At 37.0% G+C, this 23,533-nt stretch overlaps 11 protein-coding genes across 11 annotated transcripts; 4 read left to right on the plus strand and 7 right to left on the minus strand.

Moving 5' to 3' along the window:
- Positions 1 to 2,499: 2,499 nt before the first annotated feature.
- On the minus strand, positions 2,500 to 3,577 carry EV154DRAFT_502376 (PSP1 C-terminal conserved region-domain-containing protein; the record flags this gene model as incomplete). Its single annotated transcript, XM_051600794.1, has 1 exon — positions 2,500 to 3,577. A coding segment is annotated over exon 1 (836 nt), but the record flags the coding sequence as incomplete, so codon positions are not given.
- A 73-nt stretch (positions 3,578 to 3,650) lies between these two features.
- Positions 3,651 to 5,265, minus strand: EV154DRAFT_440193 (60S ribosomal protein L3). Its single transcript, XM_051596916.1, has 4 exons — positions 5,197 to 5,265; positions 4,978 to 4,996; positions 4,746 to 4,919; positions 3,651 to 4,661 (listed from the first exon to the last, which is right to left on the minus strand). Exons 1-4 carry the CDS (start codon positions 5,197 to 5,199, stop codon positions 3,694 to 3,696), a joined length of 1,164 nt encoding a protein of 387 aa, XP_051459717.1. The 5' UTR covers positions 5,200 to 5,265; the 3' UTR covers positions 3,651 to 3,693.
- A 666-nt stretch (positions 5,266 to 5,931) lies between these two features.
- Positions 5,932 to 7,431, plus strand: EV154DRAFT_479527 (uncharacterized protein; the record flags this gene model as incomplete). Its single annotated transcript, XM_051598262.1, has 5 exons — positions 5,932 to 6,104; positions 6,444 to 6,718; positions 6,765 to 6,927; positions 7,105 to 7,189; positions 7,252 to 7,431. 5 exons carry the CDS (start codon positions 5,932 to 5,934, stop codon positions 7,429 to 7,431), a joined length of 876 nt encoding a protein of 291 aa, XP_051459718.1.
- Positions 7,432 to 8,496: 1,065 nt separating this feature from the next.
- Positions 8,497 to 11,214, plus strand: EV154DRAFT_502382 (uncharacterized protein). The gene is made up of 7 exons (XM_051600795.1): positions 8,497 to 8,941; positions 9,025 to 9,437; positions 9,534 to 10,036; positions 10,120 to 10,129; positions 10,207 to 10,829; positions 10,900 to 10,973; positions 11,052 to 11,214. Exons 1-7 carry the CDS (start codon positions 8,550 to 8,552, stop codon positions 11,068 to 11,070), a joined length of 2,034 nt encoding a protein of 677 aa, XP_051459719.1. The 5' UTR covers positions 8,497 to 8,549; the 3' UTR covers positions 11,071 to 11,214.
- Positions 11,215 to 11,888: 674 nt separating this feature from the next.
- On the plus strand, positions 11,889 to 14,115 carry EV154DRAFT_502384 (uncharacterized protein). Its single transcript, XM_051600796.1, has 2 exons — positions 11,889 to 11,964; positions 12,278 to 14,115. The coding sequence occupies exon 2, from the start codon at positions 12,293 to 12,295 to the stop codon at positions 13,691 to 13,693; it is 1,401 nt and encodes a 466-aa protein (XP_051459720.1). The 5' UTR covers positions 11,889 to 11,964; positions 12,278 to 12,292; the 3' UTR covers positions 13,694 to 14,115.
- EV154DRAFT_156986 (uncharacterized protein) lies at positions 13,800 to 14,115 on the plus strand. The gene has a single exon (XM_051594135.1). It carries the CDS (start codon positions 13,905 to 13,907, stop codon positions 14,079 to 14,081), a length of 177 nt encoding a protein of 58 aa, XP_051459721.1. The 5' UTR covers positions 13,800 to 13,904; the 3' UTR covers positions 14,082 to 14,115.
- An 83-nt stretch (positions 14,116 to 14,198) lies between these two features.
- Positions 14,199 to 15,023, minus strand: EV154DRAFT_502385 (G subunit of V-type ATPase). The gene is made up of 4 exons (XM_051600797.1): positions 14,928 to 15,023; positions 14,783 to 14,864; positions 14,575 to 14,675; positions 14,199 to 14,498 (listed from the first exon to the last, which is right to left on the minus strand). The coding sequence occupies exons 1-4, from the start codon at positions 14,928 to 14,930 to the stop codon at positions 14,331 to 14,333; spliced, it is 354 nt and encodes a 117-aa protein (XP_051459722.1). The 5' UTR covers positions 14,931 to 15,023; the 3' UTR covers positions 14,199 to 14,330.
- A 1,150-nt stretch (positions 15,024 to 16,173) lies between these two features.
- On the minus strand, positions 16,174 to 16,559 carry EV154DRAFT_479531 (uncharacterized protein; the record flags this gene model as incomplete). The annotated part of the gene is made up of 2 exons (XM_051598263.1): positions 16,174 to 16,303; positions 16,363 to 16,559. 2 exons carry the CDS (start codon positions 16,557 to 16,559, stop codon positions 16,174 to 16,176), a joined length of 327 nt encoding a protein of 108 aa, XP_051459723.1.
- A 1,000-nt stretch (positions 16,560 to 17,559) lies between these two features.
- Positions 17,560 to 18,861, minus strand: EV154DRAFT_561528 (uncharacterized protein; the record flags this gene model as incomplete). The annotated part of the gene is made up of 1 exon (XM_051605678.1): positions 17,560 to 18,861. The coding sequence occupies one exon, from the start codon at positions 18,859 to 18,861 to the stop codon at positions 17,560 to 17,562; it is 1,302 nt and encodes a 433-aa protein (XP_051459724.1).
- A 714-nt stretch (positions 18,862 to 19,575) lies between these two features.
- EV154DRAFT_157011 (uncharacterized protein) lies at positions 19,576 to 20,284 on the minus strand. The gene is made up of 5 exons (XM_051594136.1): positions 20,276 to 20,284; positions 20,110 to 20,212; positions 20,020 to 20,024; positions 19,806 to 19,938; positions 19,576 to 19,736 (listed from the first exon to the last, which is right to left on the minus strand). Exons 4-5 carry the CDS (start codon positions 19,933 to 19,935, stop codon positions 19,672 to 19,674), a joined length of 195 nt encoding a protein of 64 aa, XP_051459725.1. The 5' UTR covers positions 19,936 to 19,938; positions 20,020 to 20,024; positions 20,110 to 20,212; positions 20,276 to 20,284; the 3' UTR covers positions 19,576 to 19,671.
- Positions 20,179 to 23,443, minus strand: EV154DRAFT_417196 (SNF2 family N-terminal domain-containing protein; the record flags this gene model as incomplete). The annotated part of the gene is made up of 14 exons (XM_051595779.1): positions 20,179 to 20,212; positions 20,276 to 20,332; positions 20,442 to 20,567; positions 20,633 to 20,889; positions 21,062 to 21,141; positions 21,204 to 21,529; positions 21,604 to 21,706; positions 21,769 to 21,865; positions 21,931 to 22,109; positions 22,188 to 22,320; positions 22,394 to 22,480; positions 22,549 to 22,569; positions 22,639 to 22,824; positions 22,892 to 23,443. 14 exons carry the CDS (start codon positions 23,441 to 23,443, stop codon positions 20,179 to 20,181), a joined length of 2,238 nt encoding a protein of 745 aa, XP_051459726.1.
- Between the last annotated feature and the right edge of the window lie 90 nt (positions 23,444 to 23,533).

Raw genomic sequence — 23,533 nt, forward strand, 5'->3', positions numbered from 1 at the left:
AAAAAAACATGATTTATAATAGTTAAACTACCTTAGCTACCGATGTCTTGATATATTCAAACATCGCTGACATCTGATAATGTAGTCGGTTAGATAGAGTTTATATATATGATACGAATCAACATATTGATTAAATTTACCGTCTCCTTCAACTCGTTGAACTCCTTTTTGACATCATTGAGTTCACTTTTGAGGCCATTTTTCACACCATCCAGGCGAATGTTGACCTCCTCAAATTGATTGTCAACAGCTCCAAGACGATTTTCAATCATTTCCAAATTGACATCGGTCACGTTGGTCATTTCGGAACGTGTGGTTGGGACCGATGGTTTTGGTTCATTTTCTCCCCGAAGAGACAACGCAATTGCCTCAGCCAGGACACCAAAATGGTTGTTGAAGTCCTCCATATGCTGGTGGGTATTTTTGGACTTCTTTGGCATTGGCACCGTTCTACCAACTGCACGAGGAGATGCCTCACTCTTGTCACTGTCTGTTAAACTCTGCTCTACCAGATCATCAATTGAGCGAAAGCCGCTACCTCCATGATGCATGCGGCTTGCTTTCTCTTCATCCTCGGAATCCGTGTGACCATGAAGCTGTGATAAGCAGCCTTTGATTGCAATTTGGTCCTCAATTGTTTTTGCATCAGTAATCAAAGTAGTTGGGGTTGAGTTGCCTAATAGATTTTTTTTGTTTGTATCATTGTTAGCAAGATTTCTTTCATTACACCTCGAATTATATGATAATTTACCTGTTGGTGCTTTTGCCGTTCTCAATGTACGATAAGCCGCCTTCAAAGAGTTGCCGCTACGCTCATAGGCAACCTTCGTTCCCTTGGTTCCTGTTTCCAACCTGATGGCCTCGTTTTCTTGTTCGACAATTTTTTTTTGTCCAGCCATATATATTTGGCTTACACGGGACCATTCGTCCGCTCCACTTGGCAAAACCTTCTTTACTATTTTCAGTAAATAGGTTTTTTCATCTTTAGTCATTCTGACAGATCCTGTTACGTTGCCCATTGTTATTTTTATTAAGTTATATGAAAAGAAAGAAAAAAGGCTTTTTTAAAAAGCGAAAATTATGGTTTTTATAACACGTTGTTTAATAAAGCACGCTATTATGTCAGACTTGTTTGAATCAATCATCTTGTTGGGATAATATGGCGTGACTTATGAGATTCGATGTTGTGGAACCCAATTGTTGTCACTTTTGTATTGGTAACGAAATACAAGTTAATCTCTCTTTTATCATCCATTTCCTTTTTCTTTATCCCCTTTATATTTTTGATACAAAATGCCCCCTATAACAAAGCGTAAATTAGCATTATTATCGCATATTACTTTGCTTTCTGCTGCTGCCTATCAGTACATGAATTATCTTGAATCTCAACGCCGTATTTCTAAACGATTCTACACAACGTCAAAAAGTCTGCATTCACCTACTAAATCGGCTGCTAAAAGGTTGCTTGATGGTCGTCAGGATGATGCCTTTATGTGTCATTTTGGTTTGACGACTGGAGCATTCGATCAATTACACGAAGAATTCCAAAAAGAATATCCAACCGAATGCACGGCTGGACGTAAAAGAGTACTTGACACGGTGATGACACTTGCTTTGGTTCTGATGTGGTTGCATAACACCATGAAGCAGGAGACACTCTGTATAATATTTGGTGTCCCTGCTGCAACACTCAGTAGATTTAAAACTATGGGTATTCAAACCCTCTTAAACGTTTTTGAAAAAAACAAAAAAGACCCTCGTTGGAAAATTGGTTGGCCCACTACAGATGAAATGACAACGTTTAACGATATGGTGCTTACGAACACCACAAATGACTTTGAGAAACAGGTGTTAGAAGGAGTGTTTGGCTTTGTTGACGGTCTTAACCTTAGAATACAACATCCTGAAGACCCATTCGAGCAAAATGCGTACTATAACGGATGGAAAGGTGATTGCTATGCCTCACAAGTTTTAGTATATACCCCGGATGGCTGTATCGCCTATGTGAGGTAGGATTGACATACTTGTTTGATTCTCTAAACAAACAAAACTAAATTGACTCTTTTTCTTATAGATATAACTGTCCTGGTTCTTGGCATGATGCCGAAATAGCAATTCCACTTTACGAAAGGTTTCTTGCTTACAAATGTCCAAGCCCTTTCAAGCTTCTTGCGGATTCTGCTTTCCCTTGTAAGCGAGAGTTTGAAAACAAAGTGCTAAGTGTACCAAGAGAAAACGCAATTGGCATTGAAAGAGCCAACGTGCAGACACAAAAGAAACATGCTATCATTACCAAGCATAGACAGGCAGTGGAATGGGGTATGAGAGCCATACAAGGGTCTTTTGGAAGACTTCATACCAAGCTTCCTTCGGATAAAATTAAGCGTTATGAAATCTTGACCCTTGTATGGAGACTACACAACTTCAGTGTAAGAACGGTTGGCGTCAACCAAATTAATACTGTTTACTATGCTAATTGGAAGGCGAGAGAGCAAGAAATTTTGAATTATGAAAATTAATAAAATTTATTGAAAGTTAATTCTATTTTATGGTTTTGGAACAAAAAAAAATTAACTCGGAAAATCAAATTCCCGGAGTTAATTCTATTCTATTTAATTCTATTTTGCATTTTGGAAGTCATCCAATAAAAGGTTAATTTACGACGGTCCCATTGATACTCCGCCGACACCACTTGCATATGCAACCCTTTTTGCTTAATTTTAGCCTGACACAATGAAAGAGCCTTTTCTTCATCCACCTTTTTTTTCTCCAACGTGATTAATTCTGCTGCATTAGCCAAACGAAAGATACGCTTGATCATGGAATTTTCATTTTGTTGAGGTAATTTCTTCTTCTTGCGACCGGCAATTTCTTCTCCGAGTACCAGACCAATATCATAACCACGGTCCGCTTCCACCACTACTTTATCATTTACTTTAAATTTGTCATCGGTATAGAAATACTCGTGCTTGTTCTTGAATCCAACCTGATAAATTCGTTGTGATTCCTTGACTTGATTTAAGAATACGCCTTTGCCTAACCCATTGACATCCATAGGAGGACTGAAATAATCATCAATCTTTTGTCGAGTCGGGGATTGTGGTGGTGGTGTTAATAAAGGTCTCTGTTGCTGCGGTGGATGCTGTGGTTGATACGTCCAAGGTGCACTCAAATGGAAATAGTCTTTTTCATTGTTTAAGAAATCGAAATCGATGGGAGGGCTCTTTTGTTCTTCTTGATGATGAAAGGCGGTTGTTTGCCAAGTGGGTGTACTGAATAAGGAGAAATAAGGAACGTTCTGGCTACTGGGTCGACGACCAACCACAGAAGATGGTGGTGGTGGAGGTGTTGTTTCCATGCTCAAGTCCCAACTCTCGGGACTAAAGCTGGTGATGATCGACCTTGGTCTCTGTTTCTTTCTTTCTGTATTATAATAATACGTAGTCATTAATTATTGTTATTTTATAAAGGGGGAAAAAGAGAAAGAAAGAAAAAAATAGAACGATTTTTTTAATTTTATAGGGCCCGGAAAGCACCGAAAATAATCATACACAAGCAAAAAAAAAAAAAAAAAAAATATTCACACACCCGTACATTACACTAGCATGAAACCTGTTTAAAAAAAATATTTACATGTAATATGAAAGATATTTAAAAAAAAAATGTAGTTTTTATTATTCAATAAGAAACAATTTAAAGATCCTTCTTGAGGGTACCCATGAATTGATGCTTTTCGGCAGGAGTTTGGAAACGACCATGACCGAACTTGGAAGAAGTATCGATGAACTTGACTTGAACCTTCTCAAGAGCAGAACGCTTGGTGTGGACAGTCAAAGACTTACGAAGAGTGATAACTCTCTTCTTGGAACCAGCACAACAACCCTTGATCATGACGAAATCATCATTGACAACACCATAGTGAGGGAAACCACCCATGGGGGTAATAGGCTTCTCGGTAAGATCGTATTCAGTGGTACCAGACTTGGCATCAGCACCGGAGGCAATACGGTAGACCTTCTTGTTGATTTCGGTACGACGATGGTAACCACGTTGACCAGCACGAGCGACAGAGTACATGACTCTGGAAGGATGCCAGGCACCAATACAGGCAACCTTACGGAGACCACGATGGGTCTTACGGGGAAGCTTCTTGGTACCCCAACGAGCGGTGACACCTTCGAAACCATGACCCTTGGTAGTGGCAATGATATCAATCATCTCATCTTGTTCGAAGATAGAACCGACAGTGACTTCCTTTTCGAAATGTTCACGAGCCCATTCAACCTTGGCTTCAATAGAACCACCGTTCAATTGAACTTCCATAAGGTGAGCCTTACGTTGGTGAAGCTTGGCCTTGGCAATTTGAGTGTGAGCAATGACACGGACAACGGAACAGTACTTCTTGATACGTTCGAGTTCACGAGTGACATCCTTGGCACCTTGAGCATACTTGGCGGCATACTTGGTGAAGGCCTTCTTCTTGGAACGGTACCAGTTCTTGTAGAATCTACGCTTAGCTTCTTCGGAAAGATGCTCGGCCCAGACAGTGGTCAAAGAACGGAGACCACGGGGAGTCTCGACGTAACCGACAACACCGATAACAACCATAGCGGGAGCTTCAATGACAGTAACGGCTTCGACGATTTCCTTCTTGTGCATCTCTGTTCAAGTTTTTTTTTTTGTAATTAGTATTTCATGATCTTCTAGACACTCAGATCTTTTTTTTCAATCATTCATTCACTTACTGGAACCGGGACGTTCAAGATCACGGACGATATGGGTCATACCGGCCTTGTAACCCATGAAGGCAGTCATGTGGACGGGCTTCTTGGCATCATCCTTGGGGTAAGCCTTAACGCGACCACGGTGAGATCTAGTTCTCTTACGAGGACCGAAACCCAAATGACCGTGACGAGGAGCTATTTAGATTGATATTAGTATTCATCTCTCGCGTTTCTTTGATTATTTCTAATTTACCCTCAAACTTTCTATTCAATGCCAAAAAAAAAAAAAAAAAAAAATGTTAGTTGACTCTGAGTTTTGACAAGGTTGGTTTCGATTTTTTCATTGCTGGGTGTTGTCGAAATCGTTGTTTTTTTTTGTTTAAAGAGGTTGGATATATTTACCTGTGCGACTATTAGGAATTCATGTTAGTATACAGGATGGATGGATGTCATGTTTTTTGTGATTTTTTACCATGGCTGTTATAGAGACTAAAAAAGAGGAGGATTTCTACTTCCTGGATTCAACAATGCGTACATATACTCTTTGCCCTGCCCTTGCCCTTCCTCCGCACCTGCTGCCCGGGAAAGCCCCGGCGAATGTGCGGTAAATAAAAACGTTGCGGGTAAGCGGTGTCTTAAATACTAAAAGCTCTGTGGTTACTAATCGTAGATGATTGGCTGGTTTAAATGTTAGAGTGTCTGGCTGGGTTACTCAGACCATTGGATCCTTTCATTGATTGAATCAGCATCCAATATATTTTTGATCCAAAGGTTGTTATTAAACATGTCGGCCAATACATTTTGAACCCATTTATTTGTAACCTTGGCATGAATGCATGGACATGTTCAATACACCATTTATATAAAATGGGTGCTTAATAAAATTCACAGGAGTAGACTACAATTGTCGAACTTCAATAAGAAATTAGGCAAATGGGGTAATGTTCGATATGATTTCTTTACGACAGCAATGTTATATAAAAGGACTCATTATATGCTTTTCTGTCTATTTATTAATTTAACTGTTGAAAGTTATTCGACAATTGAATACAGTCCTGTCTCGTCATTTATACAATTAGTTCTCTACAATTTGCTGTATCAAGATAAAGACTTGTTGAATTTATAACATACAATGCTCAAAACACCTGTTTGTCCAACAAATCTGGTATCCTCTCCTGTACTCATGGAATAATTGCTGGCATTAATAATGATGTTCAAAGTTACAGGCGTTCATACACCTTTGACATCCTCTAAATTTTCCGAAAATCCCAGTATTGTCATTACAAGCTTGTTTAAAATCTTAAGTGAACTACGGAAATGTCCAATGTGGCTCAAACTGTTGCTGTGGAGGAGCCTCAAGATTCTGTATCTTAACCTCGGGTTTACAATATGTTGAGCATAACCTGTGAAAATGAAGTTGAAGATATCAACAAAAGAAGACGGTCAGCTTTGGCAAGGAAGATTCGAAATGCTATCAGTTCAACAACGCCAGTTACTTTAAGTAAACCGGCATTCCTGTCCAAAGCAAACTTTAACAAAGTACAAGAAAATGTTGGGGCAACACACCTGCAGTTAACACAGTCAAGAATCTACCTCTCCAATCCTGAAACCAGAGTGACCCAGATGTTACTATACCCGAAAGAAAAGATTGTTTTATACCAGAAAATTTCTCTATCCACTATTCCCGTATAAAACGTTTTCCATGATGCCTCACTACAGACTGAAACGTCAATATGTAACGATTGATATTGCTACTTTAAAAATTCACGTTAATAGATCTGACATTATCAAACGTATCACAGTTTATGATCAATCGCTGGATGCATATGCCCGAGATTCGACTTACTTCATGAGTCTATTTGCTTTGAAAAAAGCTGGGACAATCTGGAAGGTAACGATTCTGTCTTATAACTTTGGCCCATATAGAAAAAATAACATTTTATATTATTGCAGTATCACCACTGAAATGCTTAACAGAAGACAAGTCATGATGCGTAATATTCTTTGTACGGACAGGCGTTCGGTTTACTTTTTGTTTAGCCAGACCTGCAGTTCCCAATGACAAAGAAGATATAAAGCTTGAAATGAACGATTTCGAAATATGGGAGATGCAAGAGGTAGTCAGATTGTGGGGTGCCGATCCGGGTGTCACTGGCATATTTGTTGCGAGCGAGGTAAATGGAAATAATGCGCATGAAATAAGGTCCATATCGACAGCGGAGTACTATGTTAAAAGCCGGCTATAAAAACAGTCAGGTAGCAACGAATTCGCTCAAACAAGAAGAAGGGATTACTACAGTTGAAACGAATTTTCCAACTCATCGAACTTCAAAGCTATCAATTTTTGAACAACATTTACAATATTAATTTACCCATCTAGACACGCTTTTATATTCTATGATGGTCTATTTACGGGCCTTCGCTTCTTTAATTACCGTGGCCAGCAAAGAATGGATGATGAACTTGTAAACATTTTTTGTTCAGGCGGTACAAAAAAAAAAAAAAAAAAAAAAAAAAAACAATCCAGACGGTAAATCCCACCCGTGCAGAAACAAGGCAGATTACAAGCAAAAAGGCGCGAAAAGACAAAGAGAAAGAAGAATCAGAAAAAAATAACCCTGCAGTGTGTATACAAGGGAAAGGACGAATAAATGCAAAGACTATTGAAGGGTCCCAGAATCAAGTAAATCTCACAAAACGTGATTGAACCAATTTCACACATAATGAAATTATAAGACATACAGAAGATGTTTCGTATGACTTTTAACGAGTATGCTAAATGATGAAGATTCCACAAACCAAATAAGGATACGATGCGTCTCTAAAGTGATCTCTCGAGAGGGTCAAGAGTATGACACAATCGAAAAAATATTTCACCAAAACACTGGTCCATTGCAACACAAAAGAAGAGGGAGAATCGTAACCTGTCAAAAACCATGAATCTCATCATATGATGGTAAAATGTCATTTAAACTTTCACATTTTTTTTTTTACAATTCACGTTACACACACAGACTTTTGTCAAACAAGTGTACATGTACGCTGTCAAGATACAGAAAAAAAAAATATAGGGCTTGTGAATGACAATTTCTTTGACAAATAAAATTATTCAATAGAAGAATCACAAAAGGTATGAATTTACCTTTCTTTGGTAGTAATACCTTACATGATACGAAAAGCAGATGGGTGGGAGGAGCCATCCTACCCATTGAGTATATGCTTTTAAAGAATAAGCTTTTGAATTCACATTTATGCGACAGTCACATTTTTCTGTTTTATATTTAAATAAAGCAGTAAGGGTTTTGTCAAAGGAACAAGATACATGCTGACTACATGTAGTCAAGTCTATTTTGGTGATTTTTAATAATACAAAATTTAAAAGCGACTACCGAGAGAGAAAGAGAGAACAGCGTTAGAGTAAAAAAAAAAAAAAAAAAATTAAATCAATAAACGAGTTTTTAGTCTTATCTGAGTTTTGATCCCGCTTAGAATGTAAATGTGTAAAAATAACGCGCCAAAGAGATGAAATAGATTACATCATGAATGGATTACAAATGGTGAAAATGAACGAAAAAGGAGATAGTTGGTGTGTTTTGGTAGAGTGGGAAAATGGATAACCCGATCAATGTTCAGCTAAAAAAAAAAAATGATGTACCGATTGACATGTGAAGAACAAAAAGCTTCATTATATGTAAAAAAAATGATATTCCGATTCCCCTGCGGAGTTTCCCTATCTTTTCTTAAAAAAAAAAAAAAGCTGATTTAAATTTAGTTTTTTTTTTCGGTTTCTTTTATCTTCTTTATACCAAATATATAAAAAAAAAGATGTCAAGTGTTTCAACTATTGTAAGTGAAATGTTAAAGGGAGAAGGTGGTGTACGTCGTTCTGTATTAGCGGAAGAAGAAGTAGTGGATACGCCTGCTCAAGGTGTACATTCATTGTACGATGTTTTACAATACAGTGTCAAACGACGTGGCGATGGAAACGCTATGGCCTATCGTAACCTGGAAAAGATGGTGTCAGAAGACAAGAAAATCACCAAGCTCGTGGATGGTGTTGAGACCACACAAACAAAGACCTGGAAATATTTTCAATTATCACCTTATCAGTACATTTCCTACAATGATTTCTCTACCAAGGTACATCATATCGGCTCTGGTTTGATTCATCATGGTTTATCTCCCAAGTCCAAGATTGAGATTTTTGCATCCACCTCGTAAAGTAAAAAATATTTATATATTTCCTCATTCTATATGTGTAGACATCACTGATATTCTAACTATAATATGTACTAAATAGCAAGGATTGGATTTCGGTGGCTCATGGGGCTTTTACACAAAATATGGCTATTGTCACAGCTTATGAAACACTCGGTCCTGAAGGTCTATTGCATTCCATGAACGAGGCTGAAGTGGAAGCCATTTACACTGGTAGTGAATTACTCAAGACCCTCATTAGTGTTTTACCTCAATGCACCGTTAAACCTCTTGTCATCTATTCCGGGGATGCTAGTGAAGTCGATGTTGCCAAGGTACGTGAATTGATTGGCGACCGTATCTTTACGTTGGATGAAATTGTTTCAGCTGGTCAGGAAAACCCGCAAAGACCCACGAAACCCGGTCGGGATGATTTATGTTGTATCATGTACACTTCGGGTAGTACAGGTGCTCCCAAGGGTGTGATTCTGAATCATTCTAACCTCGTTGGCGCCAGTAAGTTTTCCTTCCCCCTACACACACACCTCACCTATTTTTTTTTTTTTTTTATATATATGCATGCTAAAAAAAACATTTGTGTGTATTATGTAGTTGCAGGCGTGGATACATTGTTGGGTCACGTTATTCAAGAAGGAGAAGACTGTATTATGGCGTACTTACCTTTAGCACATGTCCTTGAATTCTTAGTAGAAAACCTTTGCCTATTTTGGGGTGTTGCATTAGGTTATGGATCCCCACGTACATTGACAGATGCATCTGTACGTAATTGTAAGGGCGATATTAAAGAATTCAGACCTACTATCATGACTGGTGTACCCGCCGTATGGGAATCCATTCGTAAAGGTGTGTTAAGTAGTGTAGCCAAGACATCCCCCGCTGCTCAAGCTATCTTTAACAGAGCGTTTGCTACCAAGTCTTGGTTAATGGAAAGAGGTTTACCCACAGGATTTTTAGATACCATGGTATTTAATAAGGTGAAAGAACAAGTGGGAGGTCGTTTCCGTTTTGGTCTTTGTGGTGGGGCTCCCTTAGCTCTTGAGACACAAAAGTTCTTGTCAGTTGCACTTAACCCCATCTTGGGGGGTTATGGCATGGTAAGCAATGCTTAAATATTTATGTTAAACAATGATGATCTTTATTTTTAATCATGCTTTCTTTTTTTTTTGATTATTATTAGACCGAATCAGGCAAGTTAAATCTGACATAAAGAAATGGGGTGATGATTTTTTTTTTTTTTTTATTAACATTGGGGTAATTTTTTTAGTGGGTATGTGTGCTATCATGACACCAGAAAACTTTTCATGTGGATCCGTAGGTGGACCCGTCCCTTGTTGTGAGATTAAATTAGTGGATGTGCCTGATGCCAATTACTTGTCGAGTAACGTCAAACCCCAAGGTGAGATTTATGTACGTGGATCTTCCGTGACAAAAGGTTATTTCAAACAAGAAGCCTTGACAAAGGAAGCGATTACAGAGGATGGATGGCTTCGTACCGGTGATGTAGGCGAATGGAACGTGGACGGTACACTTTCCGTCATTGATCGTATCAAGAATTTAGTAAAATTAAGTCATGGAGAATATATTGCATTAGAAAAATTAGAGTCGGTTTATAAGACGGCGTTGGGTGTACAGAATATTTGTGTCTATGCTGATTCACTTTGCAATAAACCTGTTGCCATTGTCATGCCTATTCATTCATCCTTGGAAAAGATGGCCAAGGATTTGGGTCTGGACGCACATCAACCTTTCAAAGCACTTTGTGAATCACCTCAAGTTAAAAAGGCATTTTTGGATGAATTACACAAGCAAGCCAAGACAGCGCAATTGAAACCCATTGAAATCGTTGCTGATATCTACTTGACGGATGAAGAATGGACCTCTGAAAATGTAAGTTTTTTTTTTTTTAATGATGATGATGATGATTTAAATGACGACGTTTTTTGTTTGTTACATGTAGGGTCTTTTGACAGCTGCACAAAAATTGAAGCGTAATGCTGTAAATAAGCAATACAAGGAACAATTGGAACAAATGTAAGTAGTAGTGGGGCATACTTAATTTTTTTTAAAACAATCAAAAAAAACTCATTATTTTTATTTTGTTTTATTAAGGAATGCATCTCAAAAATAAATCATTGTTGTCACAACATATCATCCCCCCAAAAAAATAAACAAATAAAGAAACCTCGTTGTCAATCACCTTTTATTAATTCAATTGTGTTCAAATGATAAGCATTCCTTTTGAACCATACACAAGATACAAAAAAAAAAAAAAAAGAGTGGGGTAAGAAAAAAAAAAAGGAAGTAGGGGGTAAAAAGAGTTGGATCGAATAAGGATTAATTAAAATATGTGTATATATGACAGTTTTACCATAGTAATAGACATAAAGAGAATTAAAGTATTAGTGTATAAATATAAATATATATATATATAAAAAAAAGAGGGAGTTGTTTAAAAGTAAGGAGGAGGGACAGGTAAGGGGGTCTTTATGTGTAAATGATGGGGTATTGGCTATAGTACAAAAACGTGGGGTAAATAATAATAGTAAAAAAAACGTGTTCTTGTATCAATTTTAATTGATTGATTGGTTTGGTAGCTTTCATTTGCTGATGGAAATTTCCTTTTCGTATTTCAGGACAACAAAAAAAAAAACAAAAAAATCTCGGTCTTTTAATTGGGTCTACATGATTTTTTTTTTTTTTTTTTTGATGATGATGATGGATACATATATAGTGTAACTTATGCAAACTCTATCATTTTTTTTTTATATGTGAACACACACAAATGTTTATATATTTTATATATACACTTGGTACATATTAATTATATTTATAAATATGCGTCTGACCTCGGTCCAATTGAAGACAAAAAGCATTCAAGGGATATTTTTTTTTTGTTTTTTTTTCCTTTTTCCTTTTCCCTTTTTTTTTTTTCTTTCTTTTTTTTTCTTTTTTTTTTTTTTTTATATATAACACACATTTTTTATTTTAACTTTATTCTCGCGGAATTATTTCCATTTAACTGGTACGTCCATTTTTTGGGGGGGAGGAAATAGTGTGGAATGGGTGTGAAAAAGTGTGTGTGTGCGTGTGAAGTGAGTGAGAGTGAGAGTGAGAGAGAGAAAAAAAAGAGAAAGGTAGGATGACTCCAAAAAAACCAGCTTATATATAAAAATGCCCCCCTTGCATTTGAAATTGCTGGGCATCAAGATTGGATGTTCATTTTCAATATGTATATATATACATTTTCCCTAGAGTGATTTTTTTTTTTTTTTTATCTTTTATATATTTTTCCTAAATATCCCTTTTTTTTTTTCTTTTTTCTTTCTTCTATTCAGCATAAATAAGAAACGATGATAGAAGACAATTTAGTTTGGGAAGAACCAAACAATTACTACACCAATACCGATCATGAATCCGAAGGAGTCAAACGTACTTCCTGGTGCGTAGACAACAAGGATGATGAACAACAACTTCGTTTAAATTTGATCGACAGAGCCACCACCCATCTTAGAAGACGTCGCTTGGAAAATGACCTTCAGGATGTCATGTCACAAGTCGTTTCCTTGCAAACTCAATTAGAGTCCCTTCGTTTAGATGCGATCACCACCATCGATACCATCTCTCATATATTCGAAAATGATACCGCTTCTTCTTCTTCATCAGTCAAGATGAATAGACAAATGGATGTATTGGAAAGAAGACTTAGTTCACATAAATCCAGTCTTGAACAGTTTACCATCCTTCAATCTCAAGAGGATGATCTTTTACTTTCCAATCAACATCCACTCCCCCAACAAAAAAAAGATACTTCTCTCTCTCCTCCCTTGACTGCTATTGCCATGTCAAGATTGTCGTCTCTCTCACTTGTCTCCTCCATCTTTAATCGTACCTCCGAATGTACCAGTAATACCAGCGTCAGTGATCAACAATCCATCATTGATGATGATTGTATCTCACATATCGAAAGTATCAGTGGAGAAGATCATCCCTTTTATGATTTAGCTGGCAAACGCAGCTTCAGAGAAGGAAGTTTCTGTGGTAGCGTTTATAGCGGTGAACAAGAAGAACAAAAGGAACCTAATATGCCGATCGCCAATACATCCGAAATTCGTTGGAGACGCCGTCAACGTCGTCAACGACACCAACAACATCTGGAACAACAACAACAACAACAACAACAACAGAGTCGCCATGGTGACGGTAACTACAGTGACAATGAATCTTTCATCTCGGACGATCTTTTATCTTTGCACAAGGCTGTTCACCCATTATCACTTTCTTCTCCCATGACACCTCCACCCAATTATCATGCAGGTAATTTTTACTTTGAAGAAGACAATATGGATTATCATGACAAGACACACTCTTGGTTGTATGCTACACAACCCCATGACGAAGAGGTGATGGCGACGACAACAAGTCTTTACCCACAACGCAATGTGTTGGATGAGGCCATGAGCTTTTTGGAAAGCATTAGTGAAAATGGAGACGATATGGGATTTGGTGAAGATTTCTATTTACTACTCCGAAATCCTGATTTGTGTTGCCGACCCCTATCGGAGATTCAATCCACGATGCAAGAGCTTCGACAACAAACGTACATGAATCAATGGCTCACGATGGGTAAAAGTATGGTGTATCAAACCACCTGTACTAGTTTACAATGGTGCAAGTTCTTGAGTGTGTTATCTGCTGCTGTTGTTATCAGTATCATGAAGGGACCTGAAGATGTTCGTCGTCATTCATTCTAAATTATTTCTCTCTTTATTTTTTTTCCCATCCTTACTTCCTTCCTTACCCTTTTACCCTTTTCTATTTTTTTTTTATTTTTTTTACTTCTAATAACTCTATGTATACTGCCATCCCCCCACACCCATTTATGTTCACTCCACACTCCTCCTCCCATTTTCTCTAATCATACCCCCCATTTCACTTGTATGTATTTTCTTTTTTCTTTTTTATATGTTCTCTTTAGAAACCTTTTACCGCTCTCACCTTTTTTTTTTTATTAATTTCATGATATTCTTTTCTTTTACGTATACCACCTTATATAATCCTTTTTTCTTTCTCTTTTACAAACCAAACATTTTTCTTTCTCTCTTATTAATACTACACAACCATTACTATACATATATATAAAAATCATTATTTAAAAACCACCATGTTTAAAAAATCATATGGTTCCTTTTTTTTTTTTAAGAAAAATAAGTTTCAATCACGAGATTAACACACCAAGTTAAAGAGGAGGGGGAAAGGGTGTAGTCATATATATATCCTCGACCACTTTTTTTTTATTGTGTATATTCCAAAAAAGATATATGTAACTTTTTTTTTTTTTTTTTTTTTGTTATTTCAAAATGCATGAAAATAAAAAAAAAAAAAAATTATTTAAACACGATAATTTTCATGACGTTTAGTTTCAACGTTTGTGATAGCCTTCATCATTTTCTCAACAGCATCACCCTTCTTTTCACCAGCATCACGACGAATTTCCTCAATCTTTTGCTCGGTTTCTTGATCAACAACACTAAGGCTTTGATCTGATTGTCCCGAATGCTATATATACAAAAAAAAAATACAAATGTTTGTTTGCAAAAACAACAAAAAAGTATCACATTTGAAACTTGTTTACCTGTGCAACAAAGTCTTGATATTCGGTATTCTTTTGTGCCTTGAGTTCCTCAATCTCCTTGGCAGCTTCGGAACGAGCATCCTTCAAACGTTGAACACGGTCTGCCCATTAGAAAGAAAGAAAGAAAAAATAGTAAGTAAACCCCTATTAAAAAAAAAGAAACCCGTCTCTCTTTCTCTCTCTCTCGCTCTCGCTCTCTCTTATTTACATTGCTTAGCCTTTTGGACAATCTTGGCGGCTTCACGTTCAGCATCCAAAAGAGTATTGATTCCTTGAGAGTTAGATGTAGACTATACAAGTCTTCATTAGCACTTTGTTCCATCTCTATAGTAACAGCAACAACAAAAACTTACCATTCTTTATACAGACGAGATTTATATATATATAATAAAAAAAGAAAAAAAAAAAGTGTATCTGGGCGCGATGGTTTGATAAAAGGGGGAGCGGGGGGACGACGAAACTGTTTCAATCTTTTTTAAACCTCCGCACATCAGCGAAAAATGACATCGTTTTTTTCATCGTTGTACAGAAAAGAAGTTCATCATCGTCACTTTATCTTTTTTTTTTTACACAATTTTGACATTCTCGGTATGCAAGAAGTGCATCAATTTATTTCTCTTTTTTTTTTGCTGCACTTGGAAATCAGTCTGATTATTGGCTCCCTCCCCCCAGATTAAAGGGTCCAGCCGTATGGCTCAACCTTCACTGCGTGTTCTTAAATGAAGTTCGGAAAGGTAGAAAGACTGTTAATACTATCAAACCCAATATTTAGTAAGATGAGCTACACTGATTGATAGATGTAAAAATACGAAAATACTGCTGATTATCAGATGTAGGCCCAGAAGAGGTGGATTAAAATTTATTGAATCAGACCCAAAACATTATTCATGATGACCAGTAAAAAGTAAATATGTGTCTTGGGGAAGAAGCTGTCAATCATGAGATGGGTTATTATTCAAATATTGAAGTTTTTTTTTTGACAATTTGAAAAGAAGACTTGAATACTTTTGAATGTGAGTGACAGGATATGAAATGACTCCTACTGCATATTATCCGGTGCTCTTAAAAGACTAAATGTAGTAGAGTATACAATTCGAAATGAAACAAAGCACACCCTACGATAACAGGAATACAAGTTTAAATATATCATGGCTATACCAGCGAAATTGAATTATTACTGCCGGCAGAAATCTGTGTTAATAAGCTAATTATTCATTAAATAGGATGACACTGATTCCCTGATTACCACGATTTTGATTCAACAGGTAGAAAGAGTGTTGTTAGTTGATAAGAGAAATTACTCAATGCATCCAATACTTGCCCATCTACCAGCTAGTCTCAAAGGCGAAAAAGGTATAAAGACTTACACATTAGTTATTCTTTTTTTTTTCAGACGCACAAGATCATGCTACTGGAAAAATTAAGTGCGCCTAATTAATTTGAGTAATCTATTGACTGGCTTAATATTTTCATGTAACTTTTAACGTTTTTTTTATTAAGTAATATGTGTTCTGTCATCGATAAGGTATATTTTGAACCATGTCTTTTAGTTCTCTGAGTCACATAAAAGCTCAATATGAACCTCCATGGCAACTCTATTTACAAGTTCTCATAGTCGGTTAAGCATGAGGTAGCTTCACCGACTTTTATAGCTTGTTTACTTAATTTTACAGGCTTAGCAAGTGGCTTTATCGATGCCTGGTCTGGTATCAAAGATGACTTGGTAGCACTATAGAAATACAATCGTTAATTTATCACTTTTCTAAACATTATCGTATTAAAACTTACGCTACAATTTCGATTGATATCTGAACGGCTTTGCGTGCTTTAAACTCTTCCAGATATCGTCTTTTTTTTTGCTTCTGCCGCACGAAGTTCGGCTTCGTGGGCTTCAATTCTGTCTCTTTTTCTATTTTTACTACTGATATTTGCCAAGACATTTTGCTTGCTTCCTTCAGGAATATGCCATTAGAGGGTCCAAACATTAAATTTTTTTCAAGATTCCTGATTTTTTTTTGTGTGTATGTGAGTAACTGGTTCTACTTAGTACACAAAAAAGGTTTAAACTCTTTTACCCTTTTTCAGGGTTGGTGATATTGAGCCTCCAGTTGCGATTTCATAGGCTGTCTCTAAACAACTTTGGATCATAATTTCAAGCCTTTCCATACATAAATTAATTTGAAAAAGGGTCACCAAGTACACTTTTCTTGCCCGTATACTTTAGGGAGATTGGCTGGGAAGAAATTCCCAGGAATTTTTTTGAACATTGGGAAATGATATCTTTATGTTTGAGACCCCTTATTCTCTAATCCACTTAGCTCTCTCCTTTGTCAACCTGAGAACCTTTTCCACTTCATTGTGACCCTTGGCATACTTGAGACGTGCAAGTAACTGTGCTTTTTCCATAGCTGTATTCAAAGATGAGCCCTTCACTGCTCTCTTATTTTCAATTATTTCGTTAACTTCCTTGTCGTTCAATACATATTCTTTGGCTTGTATTAAATCAGCAGCTTTTTGTTTAATTTGGTCGATGGATGGAACAAGCGCTCCGCCACTTTCCAAAGTTGTTAAGTATCGCTTAGTTTCCCCCAGAGTGTGAGTACCGTCATTTAATAATACAAATCTTATAGTTTACCTGAGTCACGTTCTGGTTTGAAATAACACTCATTGGGAACTCCGTTTCGTCTTTACCGAGCTTTACTTTAAGAGCTTTCACTTAGGAAAAGCGACAAGTTAAAAGCGACAACCCTGTCACTTGAAAAGCGACAAGTTAAAAGCGACAACCTTGTCACTTAGGAAAAGTGACAAGTTAAAAGTGACAACCCTGTCACTTGAAAAGTGACAAGTTAAAAGCGACAACCTTGTCACTTAGGAAAAGCGACAAGTTAAAAGCGACAACCTTGTCACTTAGGAAAAGTGACAAGTTAAAAGCGACAACCTTGTCACTTAGGAAAAGCGACAAGTTAAAAGCGACAACCCTGTCACTTAGGAAAAAAGTGACAAGTTAAAAGCGACAACCTTGTCACTTAGGAAAAGCGACAAGTTAAAAGCGACAACCCTGTCACTTAGGAAAAGCGACAAGTTAAAAGCGACAACCCTGTCACTTAGGAAAAGCGACAAGTTAAAAGCGACAACCCTGTCACTTAGGAAAAGTGACAAGTTAAAAGCGACAACCCTGTCACTTAGGAAAAGTGACAAGTTAAAAGCGACAACCTTGTCACTTAGGAAAAGCGACAAGTTAAAAGCGACAACCCTGTCACTTAGGAAAAGCGACAAGTTAAAAGCGACAACCCTGTCACTTAGGAAAAGCGACAAGTTAAAAGCGACAACCCTGTCACTTAGGAAAAGTGACAAGTTAAAAGCGACAACCCTGTCACTTAGGAAAAGCGACAAGTTAAAAGCGACAACCTTGTCACTTAGGAAAAGTGACAAGTTAAAAGCGACAACCTTGTCACTTAGGAAAAGCGACAAGTTAAAAGCGACAACCCTGTCACTTAGGAAAAGCGACAAGTTAAAAGCGACAACCCTGTCACTTAGGAAAAGTGACAAGTTAAAAGCGACAACCCTGTCACTTAGGAAAAGTGACAAGTTAAAAGCGACAACCCTGTCACTTAGGAAAAGCGACAAGTTAAAAGCGACAACCTTGTCACTTAGGAAAAGCGACAAGTTAAAAGCGACAACCTTGTCACTTAGGAAAAGCGACAAGTTAAAAGCGACAACCCTGTCACTTAGGAAAAGCGACAAGTTAAAAGCGACAACCCTGTCACTTAGGAAAAGCGACAAGTTAAAAGCGACAACCTTGTCACTTAGGAAAAGCGACAAGTTAAAAGCGACAACCTTGTCACTTAGGAAAAGCGACAAGTTAAAAGCGACAACCTTGTCACTTAGGAAAAGTGACAAGTTAAAAGCGACAACCCTGTCACTTAGGAAAAGTGACAAGTTAAAAGCGACAACCCTGTCACTTAGGAAAAGCGACAAGTTAAAAGCGACAACCCTGTCACTTAGGAAAAGTGACAAGTTAAAAGCGACAACCTTGTCACTTAGGAAAAGCGACAAGTTAAAAGCGACAACCTTGTCACTTAGGAAAAGCGACAAGTTAAAAGCGACAACCTTGTCACTTAGGAAAAGTGACAAGTTAAAAGCGACAACCCTGTCACTTAGGAAAAGTGACAAGTTAAAAGCGACAACCCTGTCACTTAGGAAAAGCGACAAGTTAAAAGCGACAACCCTGTCACTTGAAAAGTGACAAGTTAAAAGCGACAACGTCTGTGACCTTGTATGTCTCATACCAAGGTATTACATCCGTAATCTGATAAAGTCTGGACACGGATTCCTCTCTTTGGGGATCGAGACCGACGCATAGACGTACGAAGCATCCTAATTTATTAAAGGGGCGTCTGACTTATCACTCATCCTCTTCCCCATGCAAGAATATCGATGTAATTTGCTATTGATTGTATGAGAATAAGTCTTAAATTGCGATACCCCCGTCGCCATCCTAACAACTCAGTGTTATTCTCGTATAAAGCACGTGTTTTTCATTAATCTGATCAGACGCCTATTTAATTCAGTTGTACTTATTTATCTAATAAAAGCATATAAACTGTGAGTTCAATATGGCATTTAGACGTTGACAATTTCAACCGCGGTGGTCTCACTTGAGCCGCCCTTTAATCCGTTAAATATCCAACTTCTACCCGATGGACGATATTTCACTAGTTGTGCAATAATGAACACATAGGCTAATACACGAACAACTTGCTCATTTTAGAAGCGAAACTCGGGGCCTGTTTGTCACCAAAAAAAAAAAAAAAAAAAAAAAAAAAAAGGTAGCATCCGTATAAACACTTTCGGCATCACTTTTCGGCCTGAGTTTCTTTTTTTTTGATTAAACAGGTTTTTATCATGAAGTGAGCCGTAATGGGCATTAATAATTCTTGAAATGAATGAGTTGAGTTGTTATTGATGGACACACATGTGATGCATTATAAAAAAAATAGAGAGAGCGCTTTATTTATTCTTAAAAAAATTGCTAATGATATCATCCTTAGGATGGTTTGCTTTTAACACGTATGCATGAGTATTTTTTTTTTTTTTTTACATCACGAATAAGAAGCGTAAATCCTCAATTGTTAATTTATCCAAAGCATTTTCCATTTTACCTAAAACATATCCAAAGAAAGATGTCAATCCATGTTCTCACCTACTCTTTTTTTGTTTTTGTTTTTTACCAACTGTGCTGTTCATTAAGGCTGTCTTCTTTTCTTGAAGTTGAACAATTCTACTTTCGATACTATTTTCAATAATAAGACGTGTGATTCGGACAGGTCGGTGTTGACCAAGTCGATGAATACGATCCATTGCCTATTACAAAAAGGAGTTAGTTTTATTTTTATTTTTACACCTTCCGCCTGTTTTTTAAACAATCTATCGACTTCTTCTTACTTGTACTATTGATTATTATTTAAAAAAGAGGTGTGTTAGTTCCCATGTATAACGTTGAACTCTACTTTTTTTTTTAAAAAAAAAACTTACATTCAGCAGCCTAGTGTCATAAAAGGAAATAGAAAATTATTTTAGAAAATCTTCCAATTAAAAAAAGGTCTAACAAAAACTTACGGGATTCCACCATGGATCACTATCGTTTTAAAAAAAAAAATGAGTTAGATGTGAAAAGGGATCATTTTCACTCTGTGCTTACCAGATAAATACACGACTGGCTTCTGTAAGATTTAATGCGACACCACCTGCTTTTAAACTAATGAGGAATACAGTCACTGTTGGCTTTGTCATAAAGCTAAAAGAAAAAAAAAAGGATACAAGTCAATAATGTAAAAATAGAAGGGAAACAAGGGGGAATACGTTACTGTTGAATAGCAGCGTCTCTTTGACTAGGAGACATGGTACCATCCAATCGAATACATTCAAATCCTGCACGCGATAATCTCCAATACACCAAATCCAGAAAATTCACAAATTGTGAAAACACAATACTAAGTGAGAGACCGTCAGTTTCTTCCTCCTCCCATATAAGTCCTTACCCTATTCAAAATATTACCTTTTGATGGTTTTATCTTCACGACGTAATTTAGTGAGTTCCTCCACAAGTGCTTCAATCTTGGTAGAACTACGCCAATGATCCATATCAATACGATTAATAATACTGGTCTTGGAATAATTGGCATTGGATTCGGCATTTTCTACTCCTTCCATTGAGGCTTGCGCTACATCCACATTGAATTCAGCGTAGCAGCTAGGACATCGAGGTTTATTACCCACTGAATCATCAAAGCTTTCATAGTATTGAAGACAGCACTAGTACATTATTGTATGTGTCAATAGTTTATATATATTTCTCTCTTTTTCTTAAATATAGAAAAGTATTACCTCTCTACAGAATACATGTTTACAAGCAGCAGTAATGGGATCCTAAAAAGAAACTGTTAACCAACGGGTGCATGGGAAAGTAAGGTGACTTAAGACAAACCTCTGCGAGATCATTACAAAGATAACACAATAATTGTTTGTTGCCACTTTTTCTTTTTGTCACAAGATCAGGATGATCCGCTAAATAATGCATGTTATTTTAGGATACAAAATGATATATACAGTGGTGAGATGGAACTTACCGCATTGTCTCATCTTCATTAACAATTCAAAGATATTTGCATAATTGTTCAAGACGGTACCTTCTTCAACATAGGTGGTAAAGGTACGTGCAACATCTGAATAAAGGGAGGTATAAACATCTTGTTCCTCCTCGGTAAAGTTATCACGACGTACAACCACCACACGAGGAGGTAAACCAAGATCATCTGCGCATTCCACTTTGGTTCTTCTCAACATGATTCTGTCTAATAACATGCGAAGTTTCCTTAAAGCAAGACGACCGTCACCGACATAACCATGGATCTGAATAGGTTTCAATACTTCGTTATTCCACCAGCAGACATGACTATACATATATTTAAAAGGCAGTAAACCGTCAGTACAGAGACATAAATTTTCCCTCAATGATTTTTTTTTTACCTCATGGGTGTATGACCACAATCATCACAGCCTTTTTTATCAGAGAATTTCCAGGTTAATTGTTTACAGGGACAATTTTTACAATAATAATAGGCAAATGGATCTATGGAACACAGTGTTTTAGATGAATGTATTCCCAATTTAAGGATGAATATTTTAACGTACCAGCTTGCATGAAACGAATCAATGAGTATAATTCTCCAACGCGATTTTGTAAAGGAGTACCCGTCAAAGACCATTTAAATTCACCTTTTAAATTAAACTTATAAGAGTTATAAGTAGTTAGCCTTCCAGACAACTTTTTTTTAAAAGGTTATTTTCTTTTACCACTGATCTTGCAGTATTGTTTGATCTGTCCTTGATATTATGAGCTTCATCAAGAATAATGCGATGCCATTGAACCTTATGAACTGTAGATTTCTCTCTCACAATAATTGGATTTCCGTATTCATCTTTTCTCTTTAATCCTTGTTCTTGACGTCTAAAAGCAGCTTCCAGCAACGAATCTTTTTTTTTATGCATGGATTAGCTGTTTCATATCTATGTATTTTTTTTTTTAAAAAAAAAGGGGGGGGGGAACTTACAGGTGGTTAAAACAACATCGAATTTCTTTAAATAGGCAGAGGATGTAGCTTTCTTGGCACCGTGATGAAGATAAACTTTCAAGGCATTATTCGTATGTTTTTCAATTTCATTTTTCCATTGGATGATAGCCACCTTTTTATATATGTATACATGTATGTTTAGTCACTCTCTCTCTCTTATTTTATATATGTATAAAGAAACTTACAGTGGGAGCAATAACAAGGTTTGGTTTCTTTTTATCGCTGAGGAGTAAGGCAATGGTTTGAATGGTTTTACCCATACCCATTTCATCCTAAAACGCATAAACATAGGTCAGTCTATCCAAGGCCATTTTATTTTCATATGTATGGAAATACTTACAGCTAAAATACCACCTTTAAACTAAAAAAGAAAAAACGATAGAGCGTCAATATAAAATAAAATATTCACTCCTATAAAAAAACTACTCACTGCCTCCATTTTTTCTTGTTGAATCATCCATCCAACACCGTACTTTTGAAAAGGTAAAAGAGTTAATTGTAATTGTTCAGGTTGTTCAATAGGAACCACGACAGGAGGCTCAATATTCTCAATGTCAGACCAAACATGAGCTAATTCAGGTCGTTGCTCTATAATTTTGGCTTGAGTGCGCTTGTACTACGTAAATACGGACACGTTAATCAACACGTATGAATAAAAAAATAAAAAACACGAAATACTTTACAGCTGATAATCTGGGTGCGCGCCTCCCGCGAGGTCTCTCTACATGAATTTCGTCCACCGCCGCTGCCTCCGCTGGTGCCTCATCCTCCGCTAATGTCTCATCCTCCTCATTGGAAGACGTAGTCTCTATATCGGGTACCACTAAATCATCAATTGGTTCATCCAAAGTAAGGGCAATTTCTGCTTCATTATCTGATTCTTCTGTTAATTCATCTACTTCTTCATCCCACGTAGTCAGTGATTGGACTTGGGTTGATGAAAGAGTGTCTTCAACCTCCGTTCCAAGCTCCTCTTCCTCCTCCTCCTGCGTGGTAGATAAAGTTACTGCGGAATGACTCGATTCGACATGAGCAACAACAACAGATACTTGTTTAACCACGGTGCTTGATGCTCTGGTAAGTTGTGAACGACGACGAACAAGTGGAATGGGGTCTTGGAAATCGTCCATGTCTTCACTTTGAACAATGACAGGTGTTTCTTCAATTCTGTCATTAACCAACTTGGCTTTCTTTGACAGTCTTTCAGAAGAACGAGTGCTTACTGTTCTTTTCATTTGTTGTTCAATTTTTGTGGTTTGTGTGGAAAGAAGAAAAGAGGAGAGAGAAAAAAAGGGACAACAATCTTTTTTTTTACCCTTTTCCCC

The sequence above is a fragment of the Mucor mucedo genome, assembly GCF_025094135.1.
Source record: "Mucor mucedo strain NRRL 3635 chromosome Unknown EV154scaffold_26, whole genome shotgun sequence".
NCBI lineage: Eukaryota > Fungi > Mucoromycota > Mucoromycetes > Mucorales > Mucoraceae > Mucor > Mucor mucedo.